The following is a 23,904-nucleotide window of genomic DNA, read 5'->3' as shown; positions in this document are numbered from 1 at the left end:
TGCACACCAGCACTGAAACTGGTGAAGGTGCTGGCAGAAGAGCAGAATCCCATTCAATGTGTCCCATCCACCTTCAGCTGATCTCTCATGTCCACTCATTGTTCCAGCCAGTCCTGAGATGTTCTCTCTGGCCCAGCTTTCCTGCTGGCTTTCCTGCAGGCTGTTAGCAGCACAACTTGATCACACTTGATAATGTTATTCTGCCTCTGTAAATGAGCTGCTGCATCTGTTTCACCAGGATCAGACTTAGTGGACGTGGGAACCCTTTGTGGGCTACTCCAGTGTTGTTTATTAATTGTTGTTGCAGTGGGTCAGACTCCAGCCTGGCACCTTTGTAGCTGAATTCAGATAAGATTGCAGAACTAGGAGACAACAGCAGATCAAATTTGATGGTGTTGCCTGTAAAATAAGACTTAGGGGGAGTGTTCCTACATAAGCCTGGGGACCAGCAGGATTTACAGTACTATGCCCAGGGAAACATCATGGACTTGGTGCTGCAGCTTCATGAAAGCAGCTGCTTCAAGTGCAGGAGTGATCCCGTAGGCAAACAGGCTAAAGGTTTGATTCAAAGGAGCAGAGAAGAAAATAAAATCTTGTCTCCTGTCATGTGCATTCACAGCACACCCGAAGCTTAAATCCTAATGCTCCCTTCATTGCCCCAGCTCAAAGACCACAGTAAAGTTTGAAAAGGTTCTGAGAAGTGTGACAGGAGTGGTTAGGGATGGTTTCTGTAGAAGAGGAGATTAAACCCATGTGAAATGTTTCTCTAGCAGGAGGAAAGGCAACACCGGAGGTGCATGAAATTGTAATTTATGTGGAGAAAATAGACAAGGAATGATTCTTCACATTCATAGTAGGGGCAGCCAGTGAAGCAAACAGGGTAAAATGAACAAAAGGAAGCGCTTTTTCCATCCAGAACATTTTCAGATGTGCAGCTCATTGTCAAGGTGTGCTGTGGAAATCAGAGCATGAAGAGCCGTAAGTGCAAAATTTCTGGAGTACGGATCCATCAGTGACTGTTAGCATTGTCATCTGGGTTTGAGCTTCTGCTAGGAAGTCAGATCTGCTGAATGGTACAGGCCAGGAAGAGATGCCAGGAGAAAGCAGGCTCTGTCTGCATACCCCGTTCTCATACTTCTCCCAGATTATTCTTTCCTGCCTGAACTCACAGAGTCACTGGGTTGGAAGAGACCTTTAAGATCATCAAGTCCAACTCATGCCCTGACACCTCAACTAAACCATGGCACCCAGTGCCACATCCAGTCATTTTTTAAACCCATCCAGGGATGGTGACTCCACCCCCTCCCCAGGCAGACAATTCCAGTACTTTATCATGCTTTCCATAAAATACTTTTGCCTAACATCCAACCTAAATTTCCCAGTTGCCCAGTACCCCCAGGTCCCTTTCTGCCTGGGCACTGTCTAGCCACACTGTCCCCAGCCTATAGCATTGCAGGGGGTTATTGCAGCCAAAATGCAGGACTGGGCACTTGGACTTATTAAACTGCATCTCATTGGACTGTGCCCATCCATCCAACCATTCCAGGTCTCCCTGCAGAGCCCCCCTACCTTCCAAGAGATCCACACACAATCCTAGCTTAGTGTCATCTGAAAATTTACTGATAAAAGACTCAATACCCTCATCCATGTCATCAATAAAAATACTAAACAGAACTCCACAGTATAGCCTAGCACTTTAGGAAAATGCACTGGCCAAGAAAAATATGCTGCAGGGCAGATCAGCTAACATGGACATATCAGACAGGATAGAAGAGATGAATTTAAAGATGCAGGTCTTGAACTATATCATTCAGAAGGGGTAGAATTCTGTAGCTCCAGGATGTGGAAGGCACTCCACAAGGCCTGGTGTAGCAGAGCAGTGAACACAGCACCCAGAAAGTTCCCTGTGACTGCCATCCAAGGTGAGCACTGAACTTCTCCCTGTTTGCAGACCCCACCGCTGCATCAGTAGCTGCCAGTCCTACTCGACCTTCAGCTCTGAGAACTTCTCTGTGTCGGATGGAGAGGAGGGGAACACAAGCGACCACTCGAACAGCCCGGATGAGCTGGCCAACAAGCTGGAGGATGAGCTGGCTGAGAAGCTGGAGGACATTTTGTCCCAGACTCCAGAGATCCCCATTGAAATCTCCACGCAGTCAGATGGGCTTTCGGACAAAGAGTGTGCTGTGCGGAGGGTCAAGACTCAGATGTCTCTGGGCAAACTTTGTGCAGATGAACACAGCTGTGAGGTGAGTTGGTTATTCCCTCCTCTTTCTACTCAGTGGAAAAAAACTGCATAAATGTTATGGAAAGGAATCCAGGGACCAGAAAGTTGGAACACTGCCTAGAAAATGCTGTGGTAGGTGTACTATGGCAAAGCAAGTGCTGCAATATCCAGTCTTCCTCCTGCTTGGCAGAAGAGTGGGTGGGGGAAAGTAGCACAAACAAAGCTGAACATAATGTGCTGGTCAAGATGAGTGTGATCTTGGGAGCCCATCAGATTTGCAGTTGCGTTACGTGGGATAAAAATACATAATGAAATGGAGTGGATATAAACTGCCTCAGACATATCCATTGGCAGCCTTGCTGACAAAGCTGGGATGACTTTCTTCCTTTCTCTGCCTTTCAAGTGTTTGGGAGGGGTAGGGCAGAGCCTGCTGCATGATCTCCTCACAACTCTGTGTTTAAGAGTGCTGTGACCAGGTATTTCTGTGCTGTCCCCTCTCTTAGGGGAGACAAGTGACCTTTGGTGGGGCAGTCGTGTGCTGTGCCCTCTCCCATGTGTGCCATTCTCCTCTGCAGGTGGTGACCTTTACCTGGCTGCTGTGACAGACTGAGATGTGTAGGTGATGTGCAGTAGAGGAATGGTGCTCAAGTCTCCCCCTTTCCTTTTGTCTTGCAGAACCCACCACAGTTTGGAGAATCAGACTGTGACTCTTCTGAAGGGGAGTGTTCTGATGCCACGGTCAGGACCAATAAGCCCTGCAGCTCTGCTACTTGGTAATACAGATCTCCCCCAAAGCTTCCTGGTACTGGCATTTTGATTTCCCTGAGATTCCACTTCATTCCCCTTCATCACACTTTACAGGAAGAGAAGATGCTTCTCCTTCCCACCCCAGGAGTGATTTGCAATAACCCGAATCTCTGGAAAATGTCCAAATGTCCAAATGAAATTAATTCTCTTTGAGCATTTCAATCAAGAATGGCAGGGATGTATTTTATTGAATAATCTAGTTACTGTAACATGGATATTTATTTTTTTGACATTTTAACACTTTTTACTGTAAAGAGTGGATTGTATTTATAGACACACAGACTTGTTGCAAAAAAAAAAAGTTCAGAAAGCAAGCACACTACAGAGAAACATCCTGGGAGTCCTGCCTGGACAGCTTTGTGTACAGACGCGGGGGATTCTCTTGCTGCTTGCACAGGGGACCAGGCCTCGTGGCCCTGAAGATTGGAGAACAGATCAAGAAAACTAAACCACTCAGTCTTATCAAATGAGGAAAAGCAGAAAAAGACCTGACTGTAGGGTCATCTGTGAACAAAGTGTTTTCAGTATAACCAGCTGGGTCATTTTTAATCAGAAGGTGGACATGTTCCTGGAGAAAACTGGTACTGAGGTGCTAACAACCAGGGTCTTCTGAGTCGATACATCCCCAGGAATGTAATGATGGGTTTTATTTTAAGGATTTTTAGTTTCTTTTTTTAATCAGCATTTTGTTGTGAGATCCTGCAAATGTATTCTAACCTCGTCCTCTTGAGAATTGGTATCAGAGCACTTCTTACCACCGTCCTTGCTTCACTCTGGGAGTGTCAACCTCCAGCTGAGCAGGGAAACCTCTCTCAGATGCAGTGTGCCATTTCCCAGTTTACTTCCTCCTCTTACCTCCTGTCTGTTTCAGTCAGTCAAAGAAATCAATCAACTCAGTGTTGGCCAAGCAAGGACTTGCAAAGCATGGAAAGCACATTCCGCAGAGCCCGAGCACTTCTGGGGAGGACGCTGGAGACGCCTGGAGTGGACTGGGAGAAGCAGCCTCTCACCTACAGCAGCATCAAGAACCAGCAGAGGGCTGTGTGTTGAGGGGGAAGACTGGGAATCGCTGGCCTGGCTGAGAGCATCAGCCCTGCCCTGTCTCCTTATTCACTGTACATTCTTGGAAGCATTAGCAGCTGCCTGCCCTTCATGGCAGGCCTTGTGCAGGGAATCCTGACATGGCCGTGGCACCGCTGCGTCTCGGGCGTGCCCCGAGGCCTCTGTTTCTCCTCCAAGCTGAAACTCTGCAGGTGCAAGTGAGGATAGTACTGGTATGTGACAGGCCGAGGCATTGGCAGATGAGAAAAATTTGTTTTCTGATAGAACTCATAGTGCCTTCCCTTCAAACACTACTCTTCTAAAACAATATTGAAAGAGAACAAAACGATAGAGCACGTTCCCCTCCCCTTCCTTAGTTGATGTCCCCCTGCAAGAGCTCTCCCTCTGCCCTTCCCAGTGTGCTGGCACAGCCAGCCAGAGGTGAACGGCAGGAATGGACCATGGACAGGTACTTCTGTTGCTTTGTTTGTTTACATTTTATGTTAAAATATTGGTTTGAACTTAACTGTGGTAATTTATAGCCTCATGGCAAAGTGAAGGAAAATGTCGTACTTATACAGAGAGCAGTATTGTATGAGTTAAATTATCCCATATTTTTAAATTTTTGTAGCTGGACTACAGACAGATCTTAAGTTATGATGTTATTTTATTATTTATTATCATTTCTGTAGATCAGAAGGTTGGCTTCACCGCTAGCACAATTGTAATCTCTGTGTGTGATGTTACCTTCTCCCTGCTCGCCAGAGGGGTGGGAGCAGAGCTGGGCTCAGTGGCTGTCAGGAGTTGCTGCCTCTCGTGATTTCCAGGGATGCTTTTACTCCAGGGCAGAGAACAGAGAGGGCTGGATGCTGCAGTCAGGTTCCTCGTGGGCAGAGCTGCAGTTTGCTCACGTTGCTGATGGTTGGCAGCCACTGAACTGGTGGGAATGTGGGAAGGGTGGTCAGGGAGTGAGAGGCTTTTGAACTGATCACAGAGTGAATAACTGTGACAAAAGTTCCCTGGCCAGAGCATCCAAAACGATGTCAGGGAGGAGGGCAGTTGCCCTGGGCAGTGGGTCCATGTAGTGGATCACCTGGGCAAGGACCAAACAGGCTCCTGGAGAGGCAGAACCCTGTGAGGAGTGAAGTTCTTTCCTGGCTCCTTCCCTCTCTCTTCCCACCCTCTGTTTCTCCTCCCCAATGTTCGTTGTCTCTCAGCCAGTGGCAGGAGGAGCCGGCAGGGCCAGAGATGGCTTTGCTCTTGTGGTGTGAGAGGGGGTTTGGTGGTGCAGATGGTTACTCAGGAGGCTGGAGGCCAAGGTGTGGGAATTTAGCAGTGGAGAACTGTATGCACATAACATCTTGTGGTGTAAAGAGAGCTGGAGAACTGCCATCAGGTGTCCTCATTAGAGGATGGCAAGCCCTGTGTCCCTGGATAGACTCTGCTCAGACCTGGCAGGCTCTGGGAGACCCATTGGCAGCACTGGTATCCTTGGGCAGTCCCACAAACAGCCCCAAAGCAGAGCTGCCTCCAGCTCAGGCCTGTCACTGTCCCCAGGGCCTCTGGCCTGTGGTGATCCAGTCCCTGACAAACAGATTCCAGAGGGATTTGGGCGCCTGTGGTCTCTTTGTAGGCTCCACCATGGGATGAAGCTTCACTGGGCTCACAGAGCTTTGGTGTTTGGGATTTTGAGACTCTTCTGGGCCAGCTGTCCTGGATGCAGCTGATTCCTCCCCATCCTTGCCTGGGCAAGCATAGCTGCCCCCTCCAGTCTGCCACATTTAGCTCTATTCTCACACCCCCAGGTCATTGCACTGTTCCAGTCCAGTGTTGCTGCTCCTCCTGCTGCTCCTGCCCCTGCATCCCTCTGGGAATGCCACTAGGGCAGCCCTTTCCCCTGCCCATGGAGGTGCCACCTCAGCCTCCCCTGCACACCTCCCATGGCCTCGCTGTGTGTGGGCAGAGCTGGCTCAGCACCCCCGCATTGCCGGGGTGGTTGCTGTCAATTCTGGGGGGGTTGTGTAGGATTTTCCTTAGTGACACCTCCCTGGATTGCACAGACACAGTCCCCACATTGCTGTATTGGCACCTCTGCTATGGTTCCTTGCACGTCCTCTCCTGGCAGGGTCTGGGTTGAGAGGTGCAGGTGAGCCTGCTTACTCCTTGTAGTAACAGCGCATTCCAGGGCCGGAGTAAACTGTGGGTTTCCTTTCCAGCATCCCGAGTTCCCTGATCCCGTTCTCGTGGCTGCTGACAGCTCCTGAACACTAGCCTAGATTTTCTCCCAGAGCTGAATGTTGCCCTCCCCACTGTCGTGTTAAGTACCCATTTCATCTTGGCCCTGTCCAGTAGTGTTCATCCCCTCCTCCCTGCTCTGTGGATTCCTGAGACAAACTTGATTTTTTTTTTTGTATTGACCAGTGTACAGTGATGGAAACAAGAATGACTATCAAAGCAAACAATGCATGGAATAAAAAGCCAGTGTACTTCAATGCTGTAGGCTGGTTTGGTGATCTGGGAATGGGTTCTCATGGACTTTGGGATGATGTCATGAAGCTCTGGGGTCTCCCATCTGCCCCCTTCCATACCAGGAAGGTTACTTTATCATCCAAGTGGATCTCCTTATGGAGAGCAAATACCTAAACCCCAAGAGCAGAGTATCATCCCAGGGGGCGGAGGGTGGTGAGGCCCTGGCACAGGTTGCCCAGAGAAGCTGAGGCTGCCCCTGGATCCCTGGAAGTGTCCCAGGCCAGGCTGCATGAGGCTTAGAGCAGCCTGGGATACTGGAAGTGTCCCTGCCCATGACAGGGGGTGAAACAGGATGGGCTTTAGGATCCCTTCTAACCCAAACCATTTTGCAATCCTATGTTCTCCACAGCTGGGACAGAGCCCACCTCTTTATTTGGAATTCTCCTAGTTATACAGGAGCAAATGTGTGGGTTTCAAGGTGCTTTTCAAGGACAAATCTCTGCCAGTCAGGCACATCCATTCCTGTTCTTTCCTCCTTTATTCTCCATGGGGAGTAGCAGCCACTGGCAGACCAGAGAAGCTGTCTCAAGTGTTTTGACATGACTGATTCAGGCAGCTCCAATCGCCAGCATTTTGCTGCAGTGTGCTGGTTTAACATGGGAATCAAAGAAGAATCTTCTACAGCTGCGCCCTGAAACACCATTATTTTTTCAGCTTGGTGCTTGTACAGCTGCACAGGAGCACATGGCTCATCATTTCAGGCCAAAAATGCTAAATCTGTCTGCAGTTGGAGGGAGCAGGGCCTGCCTACTGCCCGCAGGGTTGTGCTTGCCCAGTGATCCACAGCTGGGTTCTGGTTTGCCTTCCTCACAGGATGCCAGTACTCCTTTTATTCCCCACAGCCTCAGGCACACAGGAGACTGATTTAAATGAAACAGGCAAATTAACTGAGTGTTCACAAAACCCCTGTATCTCTCTCTCCGTGCAGATACATGCACAGATAAACATTCATTAAAAATAAGAATGGACACCTCCTCTGAGATGAGAAGGATGATTAAAAATTGCCACTGTCCTTGGTGGCACAGAGCATGCAGAATATAACCCCTGGGAAGAGAGTCCTGCAGCTTTTACCCCAAAACTGGGGCACCTAAGCCATCACAAGCTCTTTCTGCCATTTAGTGTCTGAGCTTGCTTGTCTCCGTCCAGCTTCAGGTGTTTCTTGCTGTATCTCTTGATGAGGGTCCCTGGAATCAGCGCTGCCACAGCCATGGCCAGCAGCTTGAGCAGTGTGTCCCAGGAGAAGATGGCATCCAGAGAGGTGATTTGGGACAGAATGGCCCCTGTCTGCACACAGATGAAATTGTATGGTGTAAGGCCTGAAGGAATCAGAGCAGAAAAAAGCTGTTAGTTCCCCTCTAGAGAAAATAAGCTAAATATGCCCAAAGTCAGACACAGAAATCACAGAACTGCTAGGGTTTGAAGGACCTCTGGAGATCATCCAGTCCCCTTGCTAAGGAAGGGTTACCCAGAGCAGGTAACACAGGAATGTGTCCAGGGGAATCTTGAACATTTCCAGAGAAGGAGACTCCATGCCCTCCCTCGGCAGCTGTCCTAGTGCTCTGCCACCCTCCATGGAAAGTTATTCCTCATGTTGAGGTAGAACTCAGTGTTTTAATGTACAGCCATTACACAGACACTGGGGTTTGTACTTGTAACAGAAAGAACCAGGTATAAAGCAAAATTTGCAGCACAGGTGACACCTCCAGAATGCTCAAGGGCAGCACAGAGGAAACAGACCAAGGGTCAGAGTCCCAGCTCTGCCCTCCTTGGCTCAGTGAGCAGCAGTGTCACACTGTCCCCTCAGGCTGTGTCCCCAGGCCTTACCAATGAGAACGGAGAGAAAGAACTGGGACATGGGGATGTTTAAAATGGGAGCCGAGAGGTTCAGAAACCAGTTTGGTGTCATGGGGAACAGCCTCAGGAACAACAAGAAGAAAAATAAGCAGCTCCTGTTCTCTTCTACCTGCCAAAAGAAATGTTCCATATCATTCCTGCTCCTCAAACAGCAGTAACATTCAAATGGCCACGATACTGGAGTGAATTTTTCTTCTAACATGCCACCATGTTAAAAGAAAAATTACTGTGTACCATGACGTGTACCATCAGTTCTGAACTGAGGGAAAGCAGCAATACTGTGTCTGTATGGAGCCTAATGGTGAGCCAGCCCTCTTCAAAGAGGGGTGGAAATGGGATCTCACCAGAATGAAAGATCAGAAAGTCAAGAGCAGAACCAGCTCTAGTGTACAACACAGCATGGGATGGATAGAGGCAGTTCTGGAGCACAGAGACTTCCCAAATCCTCCTTTATTTCATATCTGCTTTTCCTTAGGATCCAGGATTTTCCTGGCAGCCCCTCTGCCAACAGGCTTGCTCCAAGAGGGCAGCCTCCTCCTAGACTGTGCCCTCAGCAGGCCTGGTGCATCCCCTGCATACACTGGCTTTCACTGTCACCCCAAGAGCAGCCTGGCCCAGGGCCATCATGGGTGTCAGCAGAACTGCCAGCTCTTACCTTCCCTTGCAGCAGAGCCACCTTCTCAGGGAAGAAGTGCACTATGAGCTGCTTGCCAAAAGCTGCAGAGAGCAAGTAGCAGAAGGTGGCTCCCACAGACGTGAGCACTGAGCACAGCACCAGCCCCATCCATGGTCCAAAGAGTGCTCCAGCCAGGACATTCTGTGGGGACAACATGGAGTGAGGCCTGGGGGACATGGTGTGTCACAGAACCACAGAATTGTTAGGGTTGGAAAGGGCCTCTGGAAATGATCCAGTCCAAATGCCCTGCCAAGGCTGGGTCACCTAGAGCAGGTGACACAGGAACAGGTGGGTTTGGGATGCCGCCAGAGAAGACTTTGCCCTCCCTTGGACAGCTGTTCACAGTGCTCTCCCATCCTCCATGGAAGGAAGTCCTTCCTCATATTGAGGTGAAACTTCTTGTGTTTTAGTTTATGGCCATTGCTCCTTGTCCTGTTGCTGGGCACCACTGAACAGTCTGGCACCATCCTCTGACATCCCTTGGAGATACTTATATGCATTAATGAGATCCCCTCTCAGTATTCTCCAGACTAACCATCTCTCATCAGAGAGATGCTCCAGCTGCACCTCTTTGTGGCCTCCACTGGACCCTCTCCTCCTTGTCTCTATATTCCTGAGGAGCCCAGATCTGGACCTGGCACTCCAGCTGTGCCTCACAGGGCTGAGCAGAGGGGCAGGATCACTCCCTGACCTGCTGGCAATGCAGGATCTCACTGCCCTTCCTGGCCCTCAGGACACATTATCCACCAACACTCCCCGATCCTTCCCAGCGGAGCTGCTCTCCAGCATGTCAGCCCCGACCCGTACTGCTACTAAGGGTTACTCCTGCTCAGGTGCGGGCCCGCTCGGTCCCTCCGGCTCCTCCTGCCCGATCCGTGAGTCCCCGGCCCCTCGCCCCGCGCCGCCCGCCCGTACCAGGAGGCTGGAGCCGGGAATGGCGAAACTCTGCTTGTACAGGTACGCGCCGCAGAACAGGGCCAGCGCCGCGCCCCGGTGCTGTCGCTCGTAGTCCCGCAGCGCCTCGGCCAGATCCCGCAGCTCCTCCAGGTCCGCCGGGAACCGCAGCGCCCTGCGAGGGGAGAGACGCACGGGCAGCGCCGGGGGAAGGGAGGGACCCACGGGCAGCGCCGGCCGCCCACACCTACCTGCGTGTCTGCCCCGCGCTCAGCCGCACCGACAGCAGCCACAGCGCGGCCGTGGCGGCCACGAAGACGAGCAGGAGCCCAGCCGGGCGCCGCCACATCCCGGGTCGGGGCCGCCGCTGCCGCCGCCGGACGGAGCCAAGCCAAGCCGAGCCGAGCCGAGCCGAGCGAACCCGGCCCCTCCCGGCCCGGCCCTGCCGCCCTCAGCACCCCGAGCGGCTGCGCAGGCGCGGGGCGGGGCCTCAGTAAGGGGCGGGGCCTCTGGGCAGCGATGGTGGGCGTGGGCGTGTGGGGGCTGCGGGGTATTCGTGGAGCTGGCTGGCACGTGCTGCTGATGTGGGCTCCACGCCGCGCATAGACGCTTTAAATCCCCGTTTGAAAACCTCGCTTTGAGCCCCCCCCTTTTAAAGCCACGCTTTAAAGCCGTGTGCCGCCATGGCGACGGTTTTATTGTCACTCCCCCAGCTCGTTTGTACACTGCGTGGAGAGCGGTCCCGCTGCTCGGTCCCCTCAGAAGGCGCCCGGGCCCCACCAGGTGAGTCCCCACACGGCGGGGAAACGTCTCTGCCCTGTCCGGGCACAGCGTCCTCGCGACTCAGCTCCTGCTTCAGCATGGGATGGGCTTGAAGGTTTTCTGGGTGTTCTCAGTCAGGACCAGGTCGTACCGGCACAGCTGGGGTCTGTGTGAAAACACGGCCAAAAGTGACAAAAACGGTGTTTTTTTCTGTCATCTCCCCACCTGCTGAAGGCCCACATAAAATAAGTCATCTTCTCAAGAGAACTGGCTCCAAGTCCACCTGAAGGGAGGTTGGCTTTAAGCCAGGAATACCTTGAGCATTTTACCATTCTGTTCTATGTTATCTTTTGCTTGTGGAAAAAAAGGATCACAAAAAATCCAGCAAACAGACAGGCACTGGCTGCAGAGTCCATGGTTCCCTTTAATCCAGTCCACAAAACAAGGAGGTCCTTCTACCCACCTGCCTGTTCTGCCCCTTCCCTGCTCCAGGCATGAGAAATTCTGCCACTGCTCTAACCAGGGTCCAAACACAGATCTGGTCTGGACCTAGTCCAGCCAAAAAAACTGAGGAAATACTTGGGCTTTCACTAGGGAAATATGAACATTAGCCCTGTGTAGTAGGTTGAGCAACAGGGAAGGGGAGAGGGCAGGACATCCCTCCCTGTGGCAATGACTGATTAGATGATGTGTTGAAAGTCCTGAACTGTGTTTATAGCCTGTGGCAGCCCCTCACTGGGGAGAGACAGCATCCTGTGATTAAATATGGGGGCATTTGTGTCTACTTTTTAAAAGACTAAATGTGTATCTGGGACTGGAAGTGACTGTGGAGGTGTGGGACAGGAGACGAGGTGGCAGCAAGGGGAGAGCTGCAGGACCTTGTTTAGTAGATGTACACAATCTTTTCCTTGTTCCAAGGCTAGGATAAGGGTAGCAGACCTCATGAAATGCAAAGAAACATGTTCTACAGCTCTGTATGTCTGTTTGCTTCACCCTCCTGAGCCTGTGATCTTCCAGCCTTGTTTTAAGCCAAACTCAGAGCATGCTGTGGTGTCCACAGTGCCCTTGCACACAGGGGCAGGGTAAGAGATTCTGTGCTTGCTGAGCTCAGGCAGAGCTCCAAACCTCCAGAGGTGGGAAGCTTAGGGGTAGGACAGCAGAGCAGACAGAGGCTAATGAGGTGATAGAAATCTCATCAGCAATGCTTGAGAGGTACCCCTGATGTTGTGGGTACCAGCCAGGGCTTTGGGGCAAAGCAGCCAGCAGCTCCCACTTGCTGGAATTCCAGGAGTAAATTAATCTCCCTGCTTCACTAGCCATACAAATTGACTGGGATATAAAATGTGTATTTGGGGCTGAACATCTGTTCTTCCCAGAGTTCTGCATTTCCCTCCATCCTAGAGCTCAGGCCTGGGCAGCTTCCCAAAGGTAATTTTCCTGACCAAAGGTTGAGGTGTCAGGCCACGTCAGAGTCACATCACCCATGACATGTTCCCAGTGCAATAAGACAGCCCCTGTGTTCGAGTAAGTATTCAGCTGTGGGATTCCATTAAAGAGGAAATTATTCCCAAAATATGTGTATGTGAATTACTAAATGTAAAATAAATCTAATTCTTCTGCACATACTCAGCCAGGCCAGGAATTTGGGAGATTCCTTTACTTGTGTCCAGTCTGCACCAACAGAAATGGTTGGTTTGTAAATATCTGCTCACCTTTCTGGGTTTGTCAGTGAGTGGAACCTCATTTGGAGAATCCTGAGTTTGAATTTTGGGCCAATGACAGATCCCGTGGAAAATGTCAAGGAAATTCTTTCCACATTTTCAAGATCCTGGTCAAACCCAATGAGCAAAGTGATTTGTTTGTACTTCTGGAAGGTGGCAGCTTCTCTAAAGGTGAAGAAGACAAGAGAGAGTGTCAGAGAGTCACCAAGGGAATAGCACTGGGTTTAATGTAGTCACTGTAATATTAGAAACAGGCTGGGGGAGGCGGCCTGAGCTTCCCCCAGTGATCAGTTTCTGATTTACAGGAAATGGCTATGGATTCGGGTCTCCTGGTGTCAACCTGCTCAGCCACTTCTGCCCTCAGGTTTTTGGGGTGGAAGTGGGGACACAGAGGTTGGATGCTATGTGGTCCCAAACCAGAATTTTCGCTGTGATTCTGCTTTGATCCCAAGTGGACTGGACCCATGTGATATTTGTGCCTGGCTGTCTGTGCAGGCCTGAACACGGAGTCACTTTGAGATATGCATGAAATCTGCTCTGGCCTTGGTGTGGGATCAATGCTGATTGCTCCAGTGCAAGCAGATATCAGATATGCCTGAGGGAATGTGCACTTAGAGAAACTTGGGAAAACTAGTTGTGCAGGTTTGTTTGGCTGAAGTGTAGTTCTGATCACTCAGGAATTTCCATGTCACATAAACACCATTAATTTGTCTCTCTGAGTGGAATGAATTGATTTTGGATGTGACATATTCAGGCCCAGGTTAATCCCCAACTGTCTTGGGCACTGGGAACTAGAACAGAACACACCCTGTGAGAGGAAGGAAACAGGGGGATATATTTTCTTTCTGCTTTAGTGGAAGCCTAGGGCAGCTGTGCTGCTGGCTGAGATTGTACACTTCAGTCCTTAAGATGACAGAGAAGGGCCCAAACCAAAAGGCTGGGCTGTCAGGGCTGTGTGCTGGGGGAGGCTGTGGAAATCCCTTAGGGCCAATAAATCACATGTGCACTAGCAAGTATCAGCAGAGCAATTGGGAAATTGGGAAATTGTGTCATTGTGTCACCTCCTCCCAGATGCAGTTGTACCAAGGGATGCACTAACACTTAGAAAAGCTCAGACTAGTAAAACTTACGGATTAACTTTTGATTCTGCCTTCCTCCCATCTTTGTCAGCTAGCACGATGCTGAAGGTGCCTCTCCTGGTGTCTCTGTTCCATGTGATAATATCCACCAGGTAGTGATAGACTGAGGGGAGAGAGAGTGAGTGGGGTTAGACCCTGTGGGCTCAGTCTGCTGTCCAGGCTGTGCACTGTCTGGGAGCAGAGCTGTGGGTACAGCATGGACACAGCCCCTGCAGTTCATCTGGAAAATCCCTCTCTCCTCCCTTCTCTCCATCTCCCTTTGCAGAGATTTCAACCAGAAACACTAGGAGGTGTCAGGAGAGCACTGCAGCAAGGGTTATCCATGCAGGATGGTCTCTGTGTGGTTCCCAGCACGCTGCCTTTCACTGCCTGCCTTCCCCCTTCACTTCCAGACTGTATTTCTTTCTTTGATCCCCCTCTGAACCCCTCCATTTCTGTTCTTTGTATCTGTCATCTCTGTCACAGAGCAGAATTTTCTGTTCTTTGATCCGTCAGTCTGAATTCACTTGCTGACCAGCACTGGAGCTCAGGCCATAATCCCAGCCCATGCCCTGGTATGTTGGTAATCACAGGGATGAGATGAAACTTTTCACCTTGGTGAAACCTTTTTCCACAGATTCTCTTCCTCTCCCTGCACCTCTCATTTTTCTCTGGGGTAGCTTTTTCACCTGTACAACCTGCCTTTCTCTCTTATTGTTCCCACACACCTCTTAGTTTGACAAAAGAATGGTGTGTTGCTTTGAAACATGATTTGAACTTAATTTGAAAGTTCTCAACCAATTTCCTAGAACTGTAAGCAAGTTGGCTTTCCCAGCACTGGACAGGTTGGCAGATAAAAGAAGATTTTGGCAAACCACAGATGGACACAATTTCATCCAGCAGCAACTGGAGTTTTTAAAATGCTGGCTGTAACACCACCAGCAAATAACTATCTCTGCTTGGCTGCTGCTGACAGAGGCAATGCACAAAGAAAAATAATCTCAGAAATCTCAGTCACTTACTGCAAAATGGCCCTTTGTCTGCCGTGTCGAAAAACATACTTGTCACTGGATGGCTCTGTTGTGTTAAATAGCTTTTCCACTCATAGGCATAATAACCTGCAGGTGACAGTTTGAAAATGAAACCAAGTTACTGCACAGGTAGATGAGCCACTAAATGGCTGAAAATAAGCAAGTATTTAAGAAATAGTGCATTGTCTGCCAGCTGCCAAGTAGCATTGACACCCATCCTCCTGTACTCCAAAGGCTTAGCACTGAATATGCCTGGTTACTGTTCAGCACTTTCTTCAAGCTGATATTTTTCCACATCTGCTATCCATGGTCAAGGGTTTCATTTTGCAGTGCAGAATGAAAATCATCCCCTTGGCTTTGCCAGTTCCTTTCTGGAAGTGTCAGGTGTTTCAGCATCAACATTTCAGAGCTGCCAGCCTGAGGTTGGGCTGTCACACCCAGGCTGGAGCAGACAAGTCCAGGAATTCCCTTTGTTCACCCATTTGCCATTCCTTTTAGAGCACAGAGGGATTTGTGGTGCTGGGAATTTACTTGTAAATCTTATTTTAGCAAGAACAGGCCCCTGTCCCCCAAACTCTGCAACTGAGGGAGTTAAATTCACTGTTTCTCTGACTTTAGTGTAAAGATCCCAAGTCTAGTTTTGGCTTTCCTAGTTCTGGATCCTTTACCTGTGGATTTCTGTTCTAAATCATACCATGATGTGATATTACAAGGAGCAGGCCTGAGATGCCTCAAACACCTCAGTGAAATAACTTTGATGCTTTTGCAAAGCACCATGTCATGTTAGTCCTCCAGCAAAACATCACCCTCCGAGTTACAGTGCCAACAGGCAGCTCAGTATTGAGGATGGATGGACATTCCCTGGATCCTTACCTAGGATGGGGCATGGCATGGGCCAGAAGGGTTCACAGCTGGTGCATTTGCCATTCCTGTAGTTCCTGTACGAGTTGCAGGGGTATGTGGTGATATTGCAGTTCTGTGTCAGGGAGGACAGGAACAGGAAAACAGACCTCTGGTGGTCACATTTAAAATACTGCAACCCTTAATCATGTACAGGAAGAAATATTTCATTAGCAATCCTCATGCCTCAGGACACACCAGTGGACAGTCACTGACCAGTCTGAACCCAACAAATTGCACTGGGGAGCACTGGGCTCTCCCTTTGAGCACACAGCCTCTCCCTTTGAGTGCACTTAGCTCTGCCTGTGTCTGCTTTGCTTTTCCTCTTGTCTTTTTGGTTTTAAAACATTTGTTTGTGTGGTTGCTGCATTTCCAGAGGATCCAGCTATGGATCAGTTTCTGTCTCTGGTGTTCTCTCCTCTCTGAGCTCAGGCCTGACAGCTGGATATTGCTTTTAGCTTTGCACCTGACTTTCCATTTTGGTATTAAAAACTCTTTAGAAAGACATAACTAATAAAATGAGTTGTTGCATGAGCAGCAAAATCAGTGAAGCCTCGTTTCCTAGGGATTTTTGGCTCAGGCTGCTCTCCTATGTAGATTCTCTTGAGTCTGATAAGGGTTGAATTCACAATACTGCATTTCCTTCTGTAAGGTATCTTCTTTACCCAGCTTTCATCAAACCAGTTCTGCTGCCAGGCTGAAAGGAAAAAAAGCTTTCTTTTGTTCAAGACTAGGGCTGTGCCTTCCAGACTGCACCTTCTGTCACTGCCAAGGAAGGTGTCTTTGATTTGGGATAACTGCCTGCTCCACATTCATCTTGAGCCTTTTTTCTGAACAGGTCCTTGCCACTGCTAGGCCTTGGGCTTTCGTGTGCTCCAAGTAATTAGAAACAAAAAATCCCACAGATTTTCTGGACATAGCAACAAAACAAAGGCACACATCTACCTGATAACTTTTTGCACAGAGGATTAGTCCCTTTTGCACTGTGACAGGGGCACAGAGAGGTCACCCTGACTCTCACCTCTCCCTGTTGCACATCAGCTAAACCCCTGTCAGACCAGTTGCTGCCATGGCTTTCCCAGAGTATGGATTTCATGTATTTTCTAAGCAGTGATGATGATTCTCTGGCTTTCTCCTCTTTTTCTGATTGGAAACAGTTTGTCAGGGTTTGTGCAGTTCAGGGCAGGATTAATTACCAGAAAATATTGTCAGTGGGCAGCCTGGTTGGTCGGTCCCGCCGTTGGGGTAGAAGTCGATATGGCCCAGTGCTTCTCCATAACCCAGTCCTAGCAAAAGGGAATACCAGGGCTCAGGGAGGGAACATTAAATTGTAAAATGCACAAGAAGGAAATACAGCAACCTAACTGGAAAAAATAGTAGTTATTTAGCTCTAAGATGCCTGGTTGTACAGGAATACTAATGTCATCCCTCTGTTTAGGCAGCAGGCCAAACAGTTGTGTCCCAGCTGGGTCATTTTAACAATGGTATCAACTACCTAAAATAAGTCTGTGCATGCAACAGTACAAAATGTGGGGGTTTGTGTCACTTGTGTGCAGGAGAGGAAAAGGGATGTGAAACCTGGATGTTGCTGTGATGCTGAAATCTGACTTCTAGAGGGGCTGGGAGAAGAGAGGCAGCAAATAGGTGGGAAAGCCGAGTGTTAGGGGTAAGGTGGCCATGGGAGCAGCATGGGGGGCTTGGCATTGCACTGGTGGCCTGGCTGGTGGGTCTGGAAAAGGACAGGGCTGAGGGAGAGTCCAGATTTGCCCTAGAGGAAAGTTTAGCTCCTAAGAGGTGGGATGGAGACTGGAAGCATCATGCAGGGAAACATGGCTGGGGATAACTGATTTGCTGTGCATGTCACTGAGCTGTGGGATCAGCTCTGGAAATGCTGTGTGCTCAGATGCAGCCTGACCCCTGGTGGGATGTTGGTGTGTCCTGCTCTGGCAGGACTGTGCTGCAGGACCTCCTCCACCGGTTCCTAAGGAAGTCCTTGTAAGTCATGGGCCAGGTGATAATGCTGTGTCAGCAGCACGTTTTGGAATGCAAATAAACCAGCAGCTCCTGAGGGAGTGCTGGGGACAGCGTGGGCAGCACAGCGCCCCGGAGGCTCAGTGAGGGAGCCTGTTGCGCTCCTGGGCCAAAGGAGCGAGGAGCCCAGCGCTGCTGCCCCCCAGCAGCCCCCCTCGCGCTCCTCCCAGTCAGTCTCCGGGTTTCCGTGTGCAGGAGGGAGCTGGAATGCCACCTACCGTCGGTGTCGGAGTGAATGACATCCACAAACTGTGCGTCCGTGGGGTCCAGCCTCTCGCTCGGTGCCGTGCCCCTGTACAGGGGGCCCGCGGGGTCCAGGCCTGCAGCACAAAGCCATGGGCGTGGCATCACCTCGCTGCCCTTCCCTGGAGCAGCAGGACTGCTGGAGCAGGGCTTACCTGTGATTCTTCCCAGTGTGCCATCAAACATCTGTCCCACAAAGCCAGAGATGTGTGCTCCCAGGCTCACTCCTATCATGTGCACGGAGTCGAGGGACGCTCCATCAATCTGAGATGTAAAAGTACTCGTGGTCATGTGTTTTTGGAAAATTAAAAAAAATCAGGAGGAGGAATGGAACATCTCTCAGTGTTGCACTTTGTGTAGATATTTCCCCATTGACAGTCCCACAGAGCAGCCAGCATTGCTGTTTAAGGCCTGTACCTCTGAGAGCTGTGATGAGAACAGTTCAGGCAATGCTTGTATTTTCCTGGGGCAGTGACTACAAGTGTGGACAGGAACCCCTGATGGGCCCCAGGAGTAAAATTCCAGTTGCCCCACATGTGGTTCCTGCAAGGAATTAGCAGATCCTAAAGGATCCAGCATCATCATTGCCTGTGCAACACCTTAGAGGAGCTGTGAAATGTAGCTGATCCCCTTAAGCTGCCTTTGGATATACAGAAAGTGGAAGTAGAGTTTCTGTGTATGAGAAAACATGTCTGGAGAGCTTTGTACCTAGAAATGTAGACTTAGAGTGTAAACTGAATATTACACCAAAATACCATTGTACCAAGTCCAAGGGTAGGATTTGGCACTGCAGTACACATGCACTTCCAAAAATTAATGTATTCCTTTTTTAGGAGTTTCTATTCCCAGACTTCCTGCTGGTTTAAGCACTTCCTTTGTGCCCTTTACATACTGTGCCTTAATGACTGTATCGTAGCATGAGCGTCCAACTTACCAACATTTCATCTATAAGTTTCTTCAGAATCTCAGCAACTCTTTTGCACTTCCTGGCAGCATAGTTGTAGATGAGAGTTGTTGCCCCCTGGTTCCAGTCCACAACAATGACATTCATGTCCTCTACAGAAAGCAGGAGACGCACCAGGTCAGGGATCCAGACGGGGGCAGAGCCTGTGAATCGGTACCCGTGGACAATGAAGGTAATTTTCTTGGTCACATTGAGGAACTTGGAGGCTGTTGAGTGGAGCTCCTCGGCACAGCTTGGGTTCTGCCGGGTGTAGAGCAGCAGCTTCACTTTCAGATCTGTCCCTATCAAAGCATTCCCGAAGCTGAGGGCTGTGAATGCAGGACATGTCTCCTGAGGATCTGAAAGGAGCAGAGTGGCAATTGGAGTTTGGCACCAAGGGGTTTTCTTTAGCCTCTTGTACCTGCCAACCCTGCACAGGGCAGGGAAGTGTGTTGTGCGTTGTCTGAGCACAGGGGCTGCTCCTGTCTCCTCTCTCCCTCTCCACTCTCTCTTGCTCATGACTGAAGTTACCTTGGAGCTTAGGTTTTCTTGCTGTGTTGGAACAGAGAGAGCAATCACATATTTTTGGAGCAGCATTCCCTGAAACACCACAGCCCTGCTTCCTGTGGCAGCTGGGAGTTGGCAGGGACTCTGTCCAAATATCTCATTGGTGTGAGGAAGGTATTGAGACCAACGGGTGGGATGGTTGCTGTACTGGTTTGTGACCACATTCAGGTGCTCTGGACAGGTTCTCTGTGGTATTCACATACTCTTTGAACAGAGAGAGACAGAATTCTTTCTCCCAGGATTTTTCCTGGGGAAGGCAGTGAGAAAGCTCAGAGAGAGAAGAGAAAACAACTTGTATCTCTACTTGCTGCTCCTGTTGTTTGGCACATGTGGAATGTGTTATGGGGACTGTTTACCAAAGAAGGGATTTGTTAATTGGACTCTGGTGATGGGTGTTTGGACTGATTGACCAATTAGGTCAAAGCTGTGCTGTGACTGTCTGTAAGAGGTCACGGGTTTTTCTTTACTATAGAGTTTAGTATAGTATCTAATATAGTATAGCTTAATAAAGCAATTGAACAGCCTCCTGAATCATTGGAGTCACTGCATGCTATTCCCTTGCTGGGGGTTGTCCTGCATCAATAGGTTCTCAGCCAAACAGGTGTCCTTGGGGTTGGTTTGTACCTCCAGCCTGGAGCTGCCAAGCTGCAGAGTCTTGCCATGGTGAGGGGCAGCTCAAGGCTTCATTTGTATGTGCAGATGTGGCCTGGCATTACAGACTGCAACATGGGGCACCCTTGGGTCTGTGAGATGGTAATTGTGCTTTATACACAGCTGAAGTGTAACTGAATTTTATGTGAGTACTGCTCGATGGGATGGCCTGTGCCATTGGAAATCCTGCCTTTGTTCTTTGCTTTTCCAGCAAAACACCAGCTGAGCCTTCAGAGCCCCATAGTCTCCAACAGGGCACTGGCAGGGAATGGAATAACTGTCTCCAGACAGACACTACTTATGAAGGCCCTCCCAGGTTTAGTAGCCTCTTCCTGGCTTATAATCCTTTCCCTCAAATCCTCATAATCTTATTGAGGAACCTTGTGAGGGAGAGTGTCTCTCTCACACATATGTCCTGGGCTGCAGTGATTGTTCAGGCTACAGTTCCTAGAGGAATTTCCCTGATCTTGGTTGCTTAAAGGACTGCTCAGTAGGTAGCAGGGTTTAGAAAACCTGCAGCTGTAAGTTAATTATGCTCTAGCAAATCTCCAATGCTCTGTGCATTTTAATTTGTGAATGATGAAACTCTCACAGTTTCTATGAGCAACTTTCCCTTTTCTCCTCCTCAGGAAATCAGGAGCATGAGAGTGATATAAATGCTATGTGCCCAGCACATTAAACAATCTGCTCACTTGCCACAGTTCTGCTAATTACTTTGCAGAAGCCCCAGGAGCTCTAGAAATAAAAGTTAATAGGCTAAAAGGATGTTGCAGTTAAGTCCAACTGAATATTTTTAATTGCTACCATAAATTCAGAAATAAATTTTAACATCTGAAATCCATTGAGTCCTTCCTGTTTAAAGCCTATGGTAACATATGAATGGTGTGACAGGAGTGGTGGGAAATGAGCTCCCAGCCAGGGCCAGTGAAATCAGAGGCCTTTTAATGCAGGGTGTCCTGCCTCTGCAATGCTTCACTCAGAGCTCCCAGGAACAGTGTGACTCTGGGCCCTGCTCCCAAGAGGAAAGGTGGCCTGGGTGGCTCCCTCCTGGCCAGCCTGCTCTCAGCTTATTCTTATAGTGCCAAGATGCTCCAGGAAAACAGCAGCAAGAGTTCTGTGACACTGCTCTTGTGGAGACCCCAAAGTAACTAGCAGAGAAAAATTAACATTTTTTGCTCATGCACACCAGCTCACACGGTGAGACTCAGTGACTGTCCTCTAGGTGCTACTGCAGCATAAAAAAAATAAAACTGTGTATTTTACTAATAACTAGGCATTGTTTCAGTTATTGTATAGTAGCACTATATAGTGTTGTTAATTAGCTTTACTGTCACTGAAACTGTAGCAATACAGGCAGAAATGCCAGGCAAGAATTACTTCTATATGGTGCAAGATTGCACTGATTGCTTAATTTGTTTCTGTATCTCCTGCACTGTGCTGAGGATTGCCCAGAGGAGCACTATGTTTGTCATCAGAACAGCCCAAACCTTCTGGTACAGAAGTGCTTTCAAAAAGCTGGTCAGCATTTGCTGGTACCTAACACAGGACTGTATAATATCTGCACCAGGTCTGTTAGATTGGTTCTGTTTTGATTAACAAAATCAAATCAGTGCTAATAAGGGGAGGAAACTTGCCAGCTTCTCTTCTGGCAAGCTGGTGCCAATCCCAGCCTCATCACCATGTGTTCAAAAACTGACACATGAGGAGGGCCAGTTAACCTGGCTTTGCTCTTCCTTCTGCTGAGCACAGTGACTCCTACCCAAATGGCTGGAAGTGTCTTTGAAACTCCAGAATGACTGGGGCAGGTGGCTTAGTGAGATTTACTCTGCAAGCAAATAAATGAGGTAGAAACTTATCCCCTGGCACTGTACTTAACCCATGTCCAACAGGTCACTTCCCTCCAGTAAAGGGGAATGAACATGGCCATTAACCCAGCATCCCCTGCCTTAGCTTGCTAGACAGCCTCTGGCAATCCCCATTCTCCTTCTGCTCTGTTTTTTGATATGTAAAATAGGAGGCAAACACTGGTTTGCTGGGCAAGATGCTCTGATCTCTCAGAACTCGTACCAGGGAGCATAAAAATGTGTTAAATCCATGTACCTGCCAGGGAGCTGGACACGTTTGGTCTCAAGCCTGAGATCAGCCTCCAAGGTGCTATTGCAGCAGTGGAGGCATCTTCAGAATTACTTGGTTCTGAAGTTATACATATACATACATACATACATACATACATACATACATACATATATATATATATATATTCTGAAATTAGGTATACTCCCAGGTGGGAGTATTGCAGGGAGTGGAACAGTCCTGGGCAGACTCCTGGTATTTACTGCAGTCAGTGCTCTTGAGGCCTGTCTTCCCCTGGTGTGTCTCATTCCTTTCTAGGAGATGGTGTTTGGAGGCTTTCTCTCTGATGTTGATCCTGTGGACAGGCAGGGTTTGCCATGGTGGCATTTTGGGGCTGTGGTACCGAGCTATTTGCATGAATAAAGTAGCAGCTGAGGTTTTTACCAGCCTGTCCTCTTGCAAAGAGATGTTCCAACAGATCACCTCAGTGGGTCAGTGGTCACTTGGCTGGATGTGTGGCTGTCTCAGCTGTGGTCCTTGGGACACAGAGCTGCTTGTTCCACTGAATGGAGCTCAGGTGAGTGTGTCACTGCTTCTCTATCTGCAGGAGCTCTGACCCTGCAGCTCCTGCCACCTTGCCTGGGCTTTTTACAGTGAATGTCATCAGACTGGTCTTAACCACCAACAATATCTTTATCCCCCTTTAAGCACACTTGACTACCACACCAAAAATCTCGAGGGCTTTAGTAGTGCAGATTTCCATCACTTTTCCACCGAGAGGATGTGCTCTCCACTCCTAAACCGGTGCTCAATAGCTCACTGCATTTCACTGGTGCCTTTTCAGACCGTTCTCTTTTCCCACTTCTCATGACTGCATTTCTTACAGAGTCTTAACCAAACAAACCAAGCAAAAGGCGACCCTGAGATTACTCCAGAGGACCCGATGAAACACAAGTTATTATTTATAAAAACATTGTTTTTTTAACCCTGTTTGTTTTCCCTGCAAAGCAGAGAGCTGTAACTTACCTTGCTCCCGTGTGTATGCTAACACAAGGCAGTACATTTGTTTATTGTTACACGGGTTTGTTCTGGTAGAGCTGTGAGGCTATCAAATGGAGCTTACTGTTCATAAATGGTAATTCATCCTTTGCCTCTGCCATACATGACACCCCTGAGAAGAAATCATTATTCTCTGAAGATTTCGAATGACATTTTCAGTGTCGATGGATAGTACTTATATAAGAGAAATGTTTGCAAAGGGAGGAAAAGAAAATAAAAAATAGTTCTGGTTTTCCATTTGGAACTCTTAGAGCTGACTACATTCATGTAACCAGTATAATTTGCTTTGCCAAAATAAATAATGCTAGTGAGAAACCCTGTGCAGTACCTGTAAATGCAGAGGGCAGGTACATTCATGTTGCTGTAAAGCACAGAAAATGTGTTATATTTGACAAAAACATTCAAAACAAATGGTTGAGTTCTTACCTGTTTTCACCCCATACAAAAGGCAGATGAACACAACACACAGCCTCAGCATATGGACTTCCACATGGAACTTCTACGGGTAGGAGATTTGAAGGATCCCACAATTTCTCTGGCGTGTGTCTGCTGGCTCTGACAGCAGTTTGCTTGCTTTTTTTTCTGCTGGTAACAGTAGGTGTGGTGAAAGGAGGAAGTTACCAGCCAAGAAATGAAGACCAGTGAAATGAAGCTTCTTCTGAAGAAGGTGGGGCACCTTCTATTCTAGCAGGTTTCCTTAATTTAAATATAGTTTGCCTTGGGGGATGACTAATCAAAGACACAAATGGGTTGGTAGCTGTAAGCAGCAATTTGACT

At 48.9% G+C, this 23,904-nt stretch overlaps 3 protein-coding genes across 4 annotated transcripts in view; 1 reads left to right on the top strand and 2 right to left on the bottom strand.

Moving 5' to 3' along the window:
- The window catches only part of MAP3K13 (mitogen-activated protein kinase kinase kinase 13), a 69,437-nt gene extending 65,477 nt beyond the window's left edge, over window positions 1-3,960 (top strand). For both annotated transcript variants that reach the window (XM_066556247.1, XM_066556248.1), the window contains 2 exons: window positions 1,952-2,249; window positions 2,903-3,960. In XM_066556247.1, the coding sequence (XP_066412344.1) occupies window positions 1,952-2,249; window positions 2,903-3,004 (400 nt within the window). In that variant the 3' untranslated portion in view covers window positions 3,005-3,960. The remainder of the gene's footprint in view (window positions 1-1,951; window positions 2,250-2,902) is intronic.
- Window positions 3,961-7,059: 3,099 nt separating this feature from the next.
- On the bottom strand, window positions 7,060-10,472 carry TMEM41A (transmembrane protein 41A). Its single transcript, XM_066556249.1, has 5 exons — window positions 10,280-10,472; window positions 10,050-10,203; window positions 9,114-9,275; window positions 8,429-8,567; window positions 7,060-7,920 (listed from the first exon to the last, which is right to left on the bottom strand). Exons 1-5 carry the CDS (start codon window positions 10,375-10,377, stop codon window positions 7,700-7,702), a joined length of 774 nt encoding a protein of 257 aa, XP_066412346.1. The 5' UTR covers window positions 10,378-10,472; the 3' UTR covers window positions 7,060-7,699.
- Window positions 10,473-10,660: 188 nt separating this feature from the next.
- Window positions 10,661-23,685, bottom strand: LIPH (lipase H). Its single transcript, XM_066556605.1, has 10 exons — window positions 23,554-23,685; window positions 18,769-19,136; window positions 17,990-18,098; window positions 17,810-17,911; window positions 16,757-16,846; window positions 15,534-15,701; window positions 14,652-14,747; window positions 13,642-13,753; window positions 12,503-12,676; window positions 10,661-10,956 (listed from the first exon to the last, which is right to left on the bottom strand). Exons 1-10 carry the CDS (start codon window positions 23,603-23,605, stop codon window positions 10,884-10,886), a joined length of 1,344 nt encoding a protein of 447 aa, XP_066412702.1. The 5' UTR covers window positions 23,606-23,685; the 3' UTR covers window positions 10,661-10,883.
- Between the last annotated feature and the right edge of the window lie 219 nt (window positions 23,686-23,904).

The sequence above is a fragment of the Molothrus aeneus genome, chromosome 10, assembly GCF_037042795.1.
Source record: "Molothrus aeneus isolate 106 chromosome 10, BPBGC_Maene_1.0, whole genome shotgun sequence".
In the NCBI taxonomy this organism is placed as follows: Eukaryota; Metazoa; Chordata; class Aves; order Passeriformes; family Icteridae; genus Molothrus; species Molothrus aeneus.
The sequence above is the reverse complement of the archived record's forward strand: the minus strand, read 5'-3'. Positions and strand labels throughout refer to the sequence as shown.

Excerpts from the sequence above, each read along its gene's own strand:
- TMEM41A (XM_066556249.1), bottom strand. The coding sequence starts at position 10,377 with ATGTGGCGGCGCCCGGCTGGGCTCCTGCTCGTCTTCGTGGCCGCCACG. Across the intron at positions 10,204-10,279 it reads AGCGCGGGGCAGACACGCAG|GGCGCTGCGGTTCCCGGCGG; the intron begins GTAGGTGTGGGC and ends CTCCCCTCGCAG. Across the intron at positions 7,921-8,428 it reads CTTTCTCTCCGTTCTCATTG|GCCTTACACCATACAATTTC; the intron begins GTAAGGCCTGGG and ends TGATTCCTTCAG.
- LIPH (XM_066556605.1), bottom strand. The coding sequence starts at position 23,605 with ATGCTGAGGCTGTGTGTTGTGTTCATCTGCCTTTTGTATGGGGTGAAA. Across the intron at positions 16,847-17,809 it reads CATTCACTCCGACACCGACG|GACTGGGTTATGGAGAAGCA; the intron begins GTAGGTGGCATT and ends CCCTTTTGCTAG. Across the intron at positions 12,677-13,641 it reads GCAGAATCAAAAGTTAATCC|AGAAGCTGCCACCTTCCAGA; the intron begins GTAAGTTTTACT and ends CTTCACCTTTAG.